At 41.6% G+C, this 13,907-nt stretch overlaps 1 protein-coding gene and 1 long non-coding RNA gene across 3 annotated transcripts; one reads left to right on the top strand and one right to left on the bottom strand.

Moving 5' to 3' along the window:
- Positions 1-287: 287 nt before the first annotated feature.
- Positions 288-12,282, bottom strand: LOC143016541 (uncharacterized). Its single transcript, XM_076170929.1, has 19 exons — positions 6,810-12,282; positions 6,093-6,331; positions 5,651-5,822; positions 5,316-5,560; positions 4,964-5,147; positions 4,682-4,877; positions 4,404-4,582; positions 4,235-4,304; positions 3,969-4,108; positions 3,838-3,869; positions 3,590-3,758; positions 3,295-3,399; positions 3,141-3,181; positions 2,857-2,979; positions 1,922-2,026; positions 1,701-1,829; positions 1,501-1,540; positions 1,245-1,368; positions 288-1,123 (listed from the first exon to the last, which is right to left on the bottom strand). The coding sequence occupies exons 1-19, from the start codon at positions 12,013-12,015 to the stop codon at positions 946-948; spliced, it is 7,677 nt and encodes a 2,558-aa protein (XP_076027044.1). The 5' UTR covers positions 12,016-12,282; the 3' UTR covers positions 288-945.
- Positions 12,272-13,755, top strand: LOC143016556 (uncharacterized). Of its 2 annotated transcripts, none has more exons than XR_012965535.1 (3): positions 12,272-12,347; positions 12,798-13,355; positions 13,692-13,755. It is a non-coding gene; the product is annotated as an uncharacterized LOC143016556 (long non-coding RNA). The 2 variants fall into 2 exon arrangements; XR_012965537.1 differs by lacking the exon at positions 13,692-13,755 and adding an exon at positions 13,467-13,537.
- The last annotated feature ends 152 nt before the right edge of the window (positions 13,756-13,907 follow it).

Here is a 13,907-nt window from a genome sequence, read left to right as displayed (position 1 = left end):
GTGCCATGATAAAAGGTTACATCTTATATTTTATATCTTATATTTAGTATAAGTGCAGTTATTTAATTTATTCTGTTCAATCTAAAGGTAGCATAGCATTCCCTACTCTTAACATCCTGTGTGTATATATATTTTAGTACAGTATATATATTCATTGTTTTTTTCCCCTGCTGTAAATAACTATGGTGAGCCAATAACAACATAATTTTGTTTGAATGTGCACTATGTGTATAGCTTGAATGACAATAACGTTAGTCTAAGTCTAAGTCATATGCAAACACACAAAGTGAGGTACACAACATTTTTTATTTAAATCCAGATATTCCCATCATTACCAAAGATACATCATGAAAAATGCACACCAAGAAACAGAATCCATACTTTTGCCTATGTTTAATCTTTTACCACATTCCTTATTATTTCCACTATATCCAAAATCATTCCTCTGTCAGTTCGTGACTCAAATCATTCACATTAAAAGGACAAGAAACACCCTGTAAGATAGAAAACCCCAGAACAAGCTTGGACCATCTGCAGCACAGCAGTCTGTCCATGCATTAATCAAAAGCTGAAAGAGACACAATGACACCAATATGAGCTGTCGTCAACAGGCCCAACCTGGAGCTGCCCCACGGGAGTAAATGAGAAAGTGATGACAAGTATTCTGAGAGGTTCATTTACTAGAGTGTGAACGCTCATATATTCATGTTAACTGAAAGTTCTGGCTTGAGTTTCAATTCAAGTCAAAGTTTTCTGAGATGAGCCTTTGTGAATATTATTATTACTCCAATATATCTTAGATTTTATTGCCCATGGTGTACTTAACAATGTTGTGCATTTTGAGGTCATCACATATGAAGTCTTTGGTCTCTTTTGTAGTCAGTCATGGATTTCTTAAAGTTAAACTAATAGATCGATCCTTTAATAAAACTTTTCCACATTGACTTAATGTTTTGTGTTCTTTGTGCAGTCAGCGACTTGACAACCACACTTGTCAACTGAGATGTAGGAGTATTTTGTCTTGGTGCCACCAACGCAGATCATCTCCACTTCCTTCTTACTGGTGGACATTTCTTGGCAGCATGAGCATGCGTGCATTAAGGCATTGCTCTCTGCAGAGTACCTGTAAAACAAGACAAGGAAGGATTTAACATGGGGGACTTTGGGACCAGTTTCAGTCTCGTGCTGTCCTCAGCTACATGATTAAGTTGGCTTGTCATCCCTCGGGAAGCTTCCAGTCTCACCTCGATGAAGATGCTCCACAGGATCCTTCACACACCCTCATCTCCACTGGCTCAACTGACTTGCAGTTCTTTATCTGCAAATAGGTGGTGTTCTTCTTCATCTGACAGCTGTAACGCGGAGTACCTGTCAAATAAAGTCCAATACGATGAAATGTGTAATACACTTCAAGTCAAGGGTTTGTTCATGAGTTTTCCTCATAAATGTAGCAGATATGTTTGTCAAATGAGTCAAATGCACTTTCGTTAAAATACTTACATGTTTTGCAACAACCATTCATGCTACTTTGCTCAGTCCCCTGTAATTACAGACAATATGGGTTGTAACAGGCTGGACAAATACAAGGTTATATATTGAGAGCATTCATTGAGTTTGCAGCAGCTGCCAGAAATGAGAAGGTGCGAACCTATTGTGATATACAGTATAACCAAACACACAGAAATGTACTGTATACTCACAGGAACGCAGTTCTGTGGATCAAATTTAGGACACTGTGGTGTTTTTTTAGAGATGATAAACTCCTCCTTCACCTTTTCACATTCATATATGGTGCAGTTGTCATTTGGAGGTGACCAGGAATGTGAGGGCTGAAGACGTGAAGGAAAAGTCACTTATTAGAAACTGTGATAATAACACGCTTTATGTAAACCTGATTTGGTCTCCACCACACTGTCCTCACCTCAATAACTATGATCTGAGATGTCATGCCTGGCAACTCAAACACACAACTCGTCTTCTTACACGTGCCACAGCATTGTCCAGGAAGAATTTCATACACAGAGCCCTGTTTCGAAAGAAAGAAATACACACATTAATATGAGCCATAAATTTAGATGTTGATTTAGCTGGAAAATAATAACAAACAAAAGGGAAATCACAGGAAATATGAACCCCTACATGCTTCTTAATGGGAATAAATATATACAGCCTATGTGTAAGGCTGTATTCAGACATGTGGTTCCTTTGCTTTGTTCCAAGTCGGGGAGTAATGTTTACAAACGATCCTTCATGTTCACGCGAGCACATTCACCGGCGGTCCTACATTTGTAAACAAACGCCACGCAAACCGTTTTGTGATTGGTCAGATTTGACCGGAAGTGACCCCCTTACCTGGAAAAATGTTTTCTTTGTTTACCCGGACAAAATCACAAAAGATTCAAAAATGGAGCTTCGGTACCATGTGTGTGCAATTGCTTTGCTCGCCTTGGTGTTGTTGACGTTAGTTACATTGACAATACATTGATTTTGAATGAGCCTCGAGGTTACAAATCGAAAACAAAGTGTTGATGGCTCAAGTCACCTCCGTGGGAAAAGATGCGGTGTGAAGGAGGTAAACAACCAAACATTCACAATCAAACAAACTCTCTTCAGAAGACGCACCAGGTAAGCTTGGTTTCTGAATAAGGGCTCAGGTCTGAATTACAGCCTAATACTTGTCATGTACTCAAACACATGTTGACATCAAAGTTTATTATACAGGACAGCTCTATGGTTTTATCTTATCATAGATTTCTGAAAAACGAAAAAATGAGAGACTGTTAAATAATCTCATGTAACATATACACTAAATACAAAAGGACTGTGCAATACTTCAACATTGGCATGGCGATGTACCTGCGGACACCGAGTAGAACAAGGTATTTGAGTGCAGTCAATCACATTCAGCTTGCTGGTGGTATCCCGAGTTTCACCACAATGGCATGTTTTACATGACTCTTTGGGAACATCTGCACCTGGCTGTATAAGAATGCAAATGTCAATAACATCAGTGTACGTTGCACTTTGACACCAAACTATTTATTTATAGTTTAAAATGTTCATTCATGATCTCCCTGGAAAAGCCATAACATTAAATATTCTACACTTCATTTTGTCTTAAATTCAGGCATACTGCTCACCTTGTACTCAGTTTCATTGAAGACACAAACGCCTTTGGGCACTGGATGAAAAAGGTTTAAACACAAGTAAGTAATAATATAAGTAATAAGTTCCTGAGTGAAGTGTTTGTCTTTCATATACTGAGACAAGAAGTAAAGAGTTAACCAAACTTACCACAGGTATAGGACTGACAGCAACTATCATTTGATTTTTTAAATTCCAATTCAAAGCCCAGTTTGCACTTCTGTGTTGGTGATGAGCAGCGTTTGGCGTCACATTCTATAAGGAAAGTGGCAGAGTTGGTATGAATGAAATGAAAACAAAAACTTTCACGCAGAAACTCAATATAAAATCAATTTAACCTGTGATGTTACTCTATTTAGTGAGGGAGTTTGTTTGTTTGTACTTTGACTAATTATCCACAATAATTTGTAGTGAAAATATGTCAGGATAGCTTTGGATCACTCACCACATGTCAGTCTGTCACAGCAGCCCACTGTTTTGTTCACTAAAACCTCTCCCTCCTCGTTACAGGTGAGGGGTTGTTGTGTCGGACAGTTGACAGGCTCACACTGGACGCTCAGTGTGTCCTCATCACAAACACACTGCTGACAGTCACTTTGCCATCTCTCCCCAAGCTGTTTGGGGTAAGAAACAATATTAACAGTGATGAAGCTGCAAAACATAAACCGTCAGCATCAACCACAAAGAACTGACCTGTTTGGGTTTGCCATCAGGTCCAGTGCAACCTCAAACAATCAAAGGAGAACAAGGTGCCACCCATTAGTTTGTTTGTACATTTACCAACAAGCAAGACAAGTGTGAGAAAGAGCAGAACATGCACTTACAGGTAGAAACGCAGATGTCAGAGTTTGAGCTGAACAAGATCATCCCCTCTGGGCAGAAACATCCCTCCATTAATGTGTGACAGCCTGCATGCTGCTCAGTGTTTTCTAACTGGCACGGCTGCACATACTTCTCATTGTATCTATGGATGAAGACAAATAATGGTTGACCAACATGATAAATCACAATTCAGCGCAGCACAAAGTAGCAAATACAAGATAAACATACTGTATGAGTTTCAAGAACTAAAAGACTATGAAGCCATTACCTTGCATTACAAGTTGACACAGAAGTTGAACCACAGGGCTTGTAAATCTTATTTCCTTGACACTTGTAATCTAAAATGAGAGGAAAGAACATCAAAAGGATCAAATTAAGTGCATTAGTGATCTGAAAAGTGTTTGATACTGATTTATACTAAAATAAAAGCTTCCTACCGCATTGTCCATTTGTAGAACTCCTCCAGGATAAACAGACACCTACTTCAGCACACAAGGTAGCATATGCCTCCAGACTGGAACAACCCATCGTGGAATTTGGCATGTTGCAAACATCAAATTTGCAGGCCTCATAATAGGGATACGGCTTGATCACTTTTTGGCACTCCTCAAACACCCTTAATGCAAAAATGACATCACAGCAACAATCAGTCCAGGTTATGCCACAGAATGATCAGAAAGTATATTGTATTGATATTGATATTGTCCAGTCTTACTTGCTAATCAGAATTTCGCAAATTTCAGGTTTGTCACAGGGTGGTAGTGTGGGGGGCTCAGGTGTTGGTTGTGGATTATCACAATAAGGCTTCTTTAGATCTCGTACATGCCACTCATGTCCCATCACAGAGCACGAGGAATGAATTTGGCCATTTGGCAATCTGCAGTCATTGGTTCTGTTGTTGTCACAGGTACCTTGTGAATGTAATACATAAAAATGATTACAACCTTTTTATTACATCTACTTGGAAGTAATTGTACCTCCACCACTATGAGCTTACCGCACTGTCCTTCTGTATTGTTGTGGAAGAGGGAAAACGGCAGGTCGATGCTGAATGAAAGCCCTTTGAATATCACCTCTGCTTGAATCTCTGGGATTTTCAAAAGCAGCTCAATTGCAGTACTTGTGATGATAAGGTCGCTATTGGAGTAGGTTGGAAACACCTGCTTTCCATTAATGAATACCTGAGGGATTTCAAGAACTATTAGTGTCTTCCTTGTATTTGCCATATCCACGAAACAACATAAATCTGCCAGCACTAGTGTGAAACTAGATAATAGACCATTGCCAATCATTTCATACATTAAAACAGTTACTGAAAGATTAGATAATTAAAATTTAGATACTGTTACCTTGTTTGTTGTCTTTGGGAATCTCTCCTGTGTCAGAACGACTTCATAATCCTTATAATACACAATCAAGGCATGAGGACAAGTCACAGCTCCAGATTCATCACAGTTTTCGTTGTCAATAAGAACTTTGAAGTTGTGCCGAGGAATAATCTCTTTAACCAAGACATATGTGCAGTTCTTCTGAAAGCTGTAATATTGGCCATCAAATGTCACATAATGAGGATCTCCCCAGCCCATGCATTTACCTGTGAAGATTAGATCATGACTCATGAGTTTCATACCATAGAAAACAAACAAACGTGTATTTGTGAAACACTGGATTAATTTGAACTTACAGCTACACTCATAGTGGAAACAGCATCCTGCTTCATCATACACCTGGACTGGTGGATACCCATTTTCACATTTGGGTGCTGTCACTGGTTCACATGGCACATGTTTTGTGATAACTTTGCCGTTGTCACATGTTTCAGTGGAGCAGTTGTCTTTCTTCCAGGACTCCCCATCCTATTGGACAAAAGTTGTAATTAATTGATGTTATCCTTGATCAAGTTCTCTTTAGTCCTGAGTAAGTTTAAAGGAGAGATCAAAAGAGATATGTGTTGTCAGAGTCCTTAATCAAGTGATCGTTGTAATATGGAGCTTGGGAACCAATAAAACCAATATTTTAATTGACAAATTGAAGAGCAAACATAGATATTAAAATTTACATATCTTGTGATAAACATTCTCAGATTATACACACTAAAAACCTTTATGGAACAAAATGAAAATTACCTTTCTGGGTGGCTTGAGATATGAACAGTCAGTAGGAGGCTTCATTGTAGATGTAGAACTTGTAGTTGTTTTTGTTGAAGTCATTTGTGTTGTGATGCTAGTGCTTGTCGTAGTGGGAGCAGAAGTTGGTGGGGTGGTAGAGTGACAGGGTCTTCCAAGTTTCTCAATCTTGCATGTTGAATTGCAAAATGCAGCAAAACACCAGCCTGCCCCATCAGTCTTATTGTAGATGCTACTTCCTAATTTGAGGATATAGGCAGACAGTCAAAACCCAGTTTCCCCCATTTCCTTTTCTTCACTATGTAATAGGAATAGATGAAAATATATTAATCATAACGGTTTCATTAGTCAGATTGTGTTGATATTCATTACATTACATTACGATCATTTGGCAGACGCTTTTATCCAAAGTGACTTACATTACATTACCACCCTTCGCAGAGGGGGGAGCAATTGAGGGTTCGGTGCCTTGCTCAGGGGCACCTCGGCAGGGACTCGAACCGGCAACCCTCCGGTTCTTAAGCGGGAGCTCTACCCACTCGACTACTGCCTCCCACGTTCATGTCCACAAATAACTAAGTGTAGTGTGATCTAGTGTAACAGGTTGCATCGAAATAACTGGTGTATACCTTGTGCATATATATGTTAGTAAATGGCATTAGTCAGACTAATATCGGACAATGGCTGTGCATGTAAACAGCTACTGATTTTGCTCACCTGGAGAAAAGGTTGTGTCCATGTACTTGCAGAAACAAGTTGTCGTGCCTGGATATGCCGATGATGGTGAAGATTGAAGAGTTGAAGGTGCATAAGTTGTAGATTCAGGAGTTGGTTTTTCGGTTACTGTGGTTGGAATTTCTGTGGTCATAGTGGGCTTTTCAGTGGCCACTCGTGAAGTGGACTTTTCCATTACTGTGGTTGAACCTTTGGTGGATGATGTGGTAGACATTTCTGTTGTTTCTGGGTAAGTGGGCGTTTCTGAAGTTGTCGTCGTGTGTTTTTCAGTTGTTTCTGGGACTGTTGGCTTTTCTGTGGTTGTGGTCGCTGTAGTTGTGGATGCCATTGTAACCACAGTATTTGTGACTATTGTATAGGTTGTTGTAGCGATGGGCCTTTCAGTAGTTGTGACAGCAATCGTACTTGTCTTTTCTGTGGTTGTCGTAGTGATGGGCCTTTCAGTAGTTGTGACGGCAATCGTAGTGGGTTTTTCAGTTGTTTCTGGAACGGTTGGTATTTCTGTGATTGCGGTTGTGGTAGTGGGGTTTTCAGTAGTTTCTGGGATGGTGGGCTTTTCTGTGGTTGTTGTGGTTGTTGTTGGTCTTTCAGTTGTTTCCTGGATGGTTGATGTTTGTGTTGTCGTTGTTGTTGCAGGTTTTTCAGTTGTTTCAGGGACAGTTGGCTTTTCTGTGGTTGTGGTTGTTGTAATTGGTTTCTCAGTTGTTTCAGGGATGGTGGGCCTTTCTGTGGTTGTGGTTATTTTAGTCTGCTTTTCAGTTGTTTCTGGGACAGTTGGCTTTTCTGTGGTTGTGGTCGTTGTAATGGGTTTTTCAGTTGTTTCTTGGACGGTTGGCTTTTCTGTTGTTGTGGTCGCTGTGGTTGTTGTAGATGCCTCTGACACAGTTGTCTTCCCCACCTGTTTTTCTGTTGTTGATGCCATTGTAACCACAGTATTTGTGACTATTGTATAGGTTGTTGTAGCAATGGGCCTTTCAGTAGTTGTGACAGCAATCGTACTTGTCTTTTCTGTGGTTGTCGTAGTGATGGGCCTTTCAGTAGTTGTGACAGCAGTCGTACTTGGCTTTTCTGTGGTTGTCGTAGTGGGTTTTTCAGTTGTTTCTGGAACAGTTGGTATTTCTGTGATTGCGGTTGTGGTAGTGGGGTTTTCAGTAGTTTCTGGGATGGTGGGCTTTTCTGTGGTTGTTGTGGTTGTTGTTGGTCTTTCAGTTGTTTCCTGGATGGTTGATGTTTCTGTTGTCGTTGTTGTTGCAGGTTTTTCAGTTGTTTCAGGGACAGTTGGCTTTTCTGTGGTTTTTGTGGTTGTTGTTGGTCTTTCAGTTGTTTCCTGGATGGTGGATGTTCCTGTTGTCGTTGTTGTTGCAGGTTTTTCAGTTGTTTCTGGGACAGTTGGCTTTTCTGTGGTTGTGGTTTTTGTAATTGGTTTCTCAGTTGTTTCACGGATGGTGGGCCTTTCTGTGGATGTGGTTATTTTAGTGTGCTTTTCAGTTGTTTCTGGGACAGTTGGCTTTTCTGTGGTTGTGGTCGTTGTAGTGGGTTTTTCAGTTGTTTCCGGGACAGTTGGCTTTTCTGTGGTTGTCGTTGTTGTAGTGGGGTTTTCAGTTGTTTCTGGGATGGTGGGCTTTTCTGTGGTTGTTGTGGTTGTTGTTGGTCTTTCAGTTGTTTCCTGGATGGTTGATGTTTGTGTTGTCGTTGTTGTTGCAGGTTTTTCAGTTGTTTCAGGGACAGTTGGCTTTTCTGTGGTTGTGGTTGTTGTAATTGGTTTCTCAGTTGTTTCAGGGATGGTGGGCCTTTCTGTGGTTGTGGTTATTTTAGTCTGCTTTTCAGTTGTTTCTGGGACAGTTGGCTTTTCTGTGGTTGTGGTCGTTGTAATGGGTTTTTCAGTTGTTTCTTGGACGGTTGGCTTTTCTGTTGTTGTGGTCGCTGTGGTTGTTGTAGATGCCTCTGACACAGTTGTCTTCCCCACCTGTTTTTCTGTTGATGCCATTGTAACCACAGTATTTGTGACTATTGTATAGGTTGTTGTAGCAATGGGCCTTTCAGTAGTTGTGACAGCAATCGTACTTGTCTTTTCTGTGGTTGTCGTAGTGATGGGCCTTTCAGTAGTTGTGACAGCAGTCGTACTTGGCTTTTCTGTGGTTGTCGTAGTGGGTTTTTCAGTTGTTTCTGGAACAGTTGGTATTTCTGTGATTGCGGTTGTGGTAGTGGGGTTTTCAGTAGTTTCTGGGATGGTGGGCTTTTCTGTGGTTGTTGTGGTTGTTGTTGGTCTTTCAGTTGTTTCCTGGATGGTTGATGTTTCTGTTGTCGTTGTTGTTGCAGGTTTTTCAGTTGTTTCAGGGACAGTTGGCTTTTCTGTGGTTTTTGTGGTTGTTGTTGGTCTTTCAGTTGTTTCCTGGATGGTGGATGTTCCTGTTGTCGTTGTTGTTGCAGGTTTTTCAGTTGTTTCTGGGACAGTTGGCTTTTCTGTGGTTGTGGTTTTTGTAATTGGTTTCTCAGTTGTTTCACGGATGGTGGGCCTTTCTGTGGATGTGGTTATTTTAGTGTGCTTTTCAGTTGTTTCTGGGACAGTTGGCTTTTCTGTGGTTGTGGTCGTTGTAGTGGGTTTTTCAGTTGTTTCCGGGACAGTTGGCTTTTCTGTGGTTGTCGTTGTTGTAGTGGGGTTTTCAGTTGTTTCTGGGATGGTGGGCTTTTCTGTGGTTGTTGTGGTTGTTGTTGGTCTTTCAGTTGTTTCCTGGATGGTTGATGTTTGTGTTGTCGTTGTTGTTGCAGGTTTTTCAGTTGTTTCAGGGACAGTTGGCTTTTCTGTGGTTGTGGTTGTTGTAATTGGTTTCTCAGTTGTTTCAGGGATGGTGGGCCTTTCTGTGGTTGTGGTTATTTTAGTCTGCTTTTCAGTTGTTTCTGGGACAGTTGGCTTTTCTGTGGTTGTGGTCGTTGTAATGGGTTTTTCAGTTGTTTCTTGGACAGTTGGCTTTTCTGTTGTTGTGGTCGCTGTGGTTGTTGTAGATGCCTCTGACACAGTTGTCTTCCCCACCTGTTTTTCTGTTGTTGATGCCATTGTAACCACAGTATTTGTGACTATTGTATAGGTTGTTGTAGCAATGGGCCTTTCAGTAGTTGTGACAGCAATCGTACTTGTCTTTTCTGTGGTTGTCGTAGTGATGGGCCTTTCAGTAGTTGTGACAGCAGTCGTACTTGGCTTTTCTGTGGTTGTCGTAGTGGGTTTTTCAGTTGTTTCTGGAACAGTTGGTATTTCTGTGATTGCGGTTGTGGTAGTGGGGTTTTCAGTAGTTTCTGGGATGGTGGGCTTTTCTGTGGTTGTTGTGGTTGTTGTTGGTCTTTCAGTTGTTTCCTGGATGGTTGATGTTTCTGTTGTCGTTGTTGTTGCAGGTTTTTCAGTTGTTTCAGGGACAGTTGGCTTTTCTGTGGTTTTTGTGGTTGTTGTTGGTCTTTCAGTTGTTTCCTGGATGGTGGATGTTCCTGTTGTCGTTGTTGTTGCAGGTTTTTCAGTTGTTTCTGGGACAGTTGGCTTTTCTGTGGTTGTGGTTTTTGTAATTGGTTTCTCAGTTGTTTCACGGATGGTGGGCCTTTCTGTGGATGTGGTTATTTTAGTGTGCTTTTCAGTTGTTTCTGGGACAGTTGGCTTTTCTGTGGTTGTGGTCGTTGTAGTGGGTTTTTCAGTTGTTTCCGGGACAGTTGGCTTTTCTGTGGTTGTCGTTGTTGTAGTGGGGTTTTCAGTTGTTTCTGGGATGGTGGGCTTTTCTGTGGTTGTTGTGGTTGTTGTTGGTCTTTCAGTTGTTTCCTGGATGGTTGATGTTTGTGTTGTCGTTGTTGTTGCAGGTTTTTCAGTTGTTTCAGGGACAGTTGGCTTTTCTGTGGTTGTGGTTGTTGTAATTGGTTTCTCAGTTGTTTCAGGGATGGTGGGCCTTTCTGTGGTTGTGGTTATTTTAGTCTGCTTTTCAGTTGTTTCTGGGACAGTTGGCTTTTCTGTGGTTGTGGTCGTTGTAATGGGTTTTTCAGTTGTTTCTTGGACGGTTGGCTTTTCTGTTGTTGTGGTCGCTGTGGTTGTTGTAGATGCCTCTGACACAGTTGTCTTCCCCACCTGTTTTTCTGTTGATGCCATTGTAACCACAGTATTTGTGACTATTGTATAGGTTGTTGTAGCAATGGGCCTTTCAGTAGTTGTGACAGCAATCGTACTTGTCTTTTCTGTGGTTGTCGTAGTGATGGGCCTTTCAGTAGTTGTGACAGCAGTCGTACTTGGCTTTTCTGTGGTTGTCGTAGTGGGTTTTTCAGTTGTTTCTGGAACAGTTGGTATTTCTGTGATTGCGGTTGTGGTAGTGGGGTTTTCAGTAGTTTCTGGGATGGTGGGCTTTTCTGTGGTTGTTGTGGTTGTTGTTGGTCTTTCAGTTGTTTCCTGGATGGTTGATGTTTCTGTTGTCGTTGTTGTTGCAGGTTTTTCAGTTGTTTCAGGGACAGTTGGCTTTTCTGTGGTTTTTGTGGTTGTTGTTGGTCTTTCAGTTGTTTCCTGGATGGTGGATGTTCCTGTTGTCGTTGTTGTTGCAGGTTTTTCAGTTGTTTCTGGGACAGTTGGCTTTTCTGTGGTTGTGGTTTTTGTAATTGGTTTCTCAGTTGTTTCACGGATGGTGGGCCTTTCTGTGGATGTGGTTATTTTAGTGTGCTTTTCAGTTGTTTCTGGGACAGTTGGCTTTTCTGTGGTTGTGGTCGTTGTAGTGGGTTTTTCAGTTGTTTCCGGGACAGTTGGCTTTTCTGTGGTTGTCGTTGTTGTAGTGGGGTTTTCAGTTGTTTCCGGGATGGTGGGCTTTTCTGTGGTTGTTGTGGTTGTTGTTGGTCTTTCAGTTGTTTCCTGGATGGTTGATGTTTGTGTTGTCGTTGTTGTTGCAGGTTTTTCAGTTGTTTCAGGGACAGTTGGCTTTTCTGTGGTTGTGGTTGTTGTAATTGGTTTCTCAGTTGTTTCAGGGATGGTGGGCCTTTCTGTGGTTGTGGTTATTTTAGTCTGCTTTTCAGTTGTTTCTGGGACAGTTGGCTTTTCTGTGGTTGTGGTCGTTGTAATGGGTTTTTCAGTTGTTTCTTGGACGGTTGGCTTTTCTGTTGTTGTGGTCGCTGTGGTTGTTGTAGATGCCTCTGACACAGTTGTCTTCCCCACCTGTTTTTCTGTTGTTGATGCCATTGTAACCACAGTATTTGTGACTATTGTATAGGTTGTTGTAGCAATGGGCCTTTCAGTAGTTGTGACAGCAATCGTACTTGTCTTTTCTTTGGTTGTCGTAGTGATGGGCCTTTCAGTAGTTGTGACAGCAGTCGTACTTGGCTTTTCTGTGGTTGTCGTAGTGGGTTTTTCAGTTGTTTCTGGAACAGTTGGTATTTCTGTGATTGCGGTTGTGGTAGTGGGGTTTTCAGTAGTTTCTGGGATGGTGGGCTTTTCTGTGGTTGTTGTGGTTGTTGTTGGTCTTTCAGTTGTTTCCTGGATGGTTGATGTTTCTGTGGTCGTTGTTGTTGCAGGTTTTTCAGTTGTTTCAGGGACAGTTGGCTTTTCTGTGGTTTTTGTGGTTGTTGTTGGTCTTTCAGTTGTTTCCTGGATGGTGGATGTTCCTGTTGTCGTTGTTGTTGCAGGTTTTTCAGTTGTTTCTGGGACAGTTGGCTTTTCTGTGGTTGTGGTTTTTGTAATTGGTTTCTCAGTTGTTTCACGGATGGTGGGCCTTTCTGTGGATGTGGTTATTTTAGTGTGCTTTTCAGTTGTTTCTGGGACAGTTGGCTTTTCTGTGGTTGTGGTCGTTGTAGTGGGTTTTTCAGTTGTTTCCGGGACAGTTGGCTTTTCTGTGGTTGTCGTTGTTGTAGTGGGGTTTTCAGTTGTTTCTGGGATGGTGGGCTTTTCTGTGGTTGTTGTGGTTGTTGTTGGTCTTTCAGTTGTTTCCTGGATGGTTGAAGGTTGTGTTGTCGTTGTTGTTGCAGGTTTTTCAGTTGTTTCAGGGACAGTTGGCTTTTCTGTGGTTGTGGTTGTTGTAATTGGTTTCTCAGTTGTTTCAGGGATGGTGGGCCTTTCTGTGGTTGTGGTTATTTTAGTCTGCTTTTCAGTTGTTTCTGGGACAGTTGGCTTTTCTGTGGTTGTGGTCGTTGTAATGGGTTTTTCAGTTGTTTCTTGGACGGTTGGCTTTTCTGTTGTTGTGGTCGCTGTGGTTGTTGTAGATGCCTCTGACACAGTTGTCTTCCCCACCTGTTTTTCTGTTGTTGATGCCATTGTAACCACAGTATTTGTGACTATTGTATAGGTTGTTGTAGCAATGGGCCTTTCAGTAGTTGTGACAGCAATCGTACTTGTCTTTTCTGTGGTTGTCGTAGTGAGTTTTTCAGTTGTTTCTGGAACAGTTGGTATTTCTGTGATTGCGGTTGTGGTAGTGGGGTTTTCAGTAGTTTCTGGGATGGTGGGCTTTTCTGTGGTTGCTGTGGTTGTTGTTGGTCTTTCAGTTGTTTCCTGGATGGTTGATGTTTCTGTTGTCGTTGTCGTTGCAGGTTTTTCAGTTGTTTCAGGGACAGTTGGCTTTTCTGTGGTTTTTGTGGTTGTTGTTGGTCTTTCAGTTGTTTCCTGGATGGTGGATGTTCCTGTTGTCGTTGTTGTTGCAGGTTTTTCAGTTGTTTCTGGGACAGTTGGCTTTTCTGTGGTTGTGGTCGTTGTAGTGGGTTTTTCAGTTGTTTCCGGGACAGTTGGCTTTTCTGTGGTTGTCGTTGTTGTAGTGGGGTTTTCAGTTGTTTCTGGGATGGTGGGCTTTTCTGTGGTTGTTGTGGTTGTTGTTGGTCTTTCAGTTGTTTCCTGGATGGTTGAAGGTTGTGTTGTCGTTGTTGTTGCAGGTTTTTCAGTTGTTTCAGGGACAGTTGGCTTTTCTGTGGTTGTGGTTGTTGTAATTCGTTTCTCAGTTGTTTCAGGGATGGTGGGCCTTTCTGTGGTTGTGGTTATTTTAGTCTGCTTTTCAGTTGTTTCTGGGACAGTTGGCTTTTCTGTGGTTGTGGTCGTTGTAATGGGTTTTTCAGTTGTTTCTTGGACGGTTGGCTTTTCTGTGGTTGTGG

This window comes from Genypterus blacodes, unplaced genomic scaffold, assembly GCF_046128005.1.
Source record: "Genypterus blacodes isolate CSIRO-AG114 ecotype Tasmania unplaced genomic scaffold, CSIRO-AGI_Gbla_v1 ptg000015l_1, whole genome shotgun sequence".
Taxonomy (NCBI): domain Eukaryota; kingdom Metazoa; phylum Chordata; class Actinopteri; order Ophidiiformes; family Ophidiidae; genus Genypterus; species Genypterus blacodes.
Note: the sequence above shows the minus strand (reverse complement) of the source record. Positions and strands in the feature narration are given on the sequence as shown.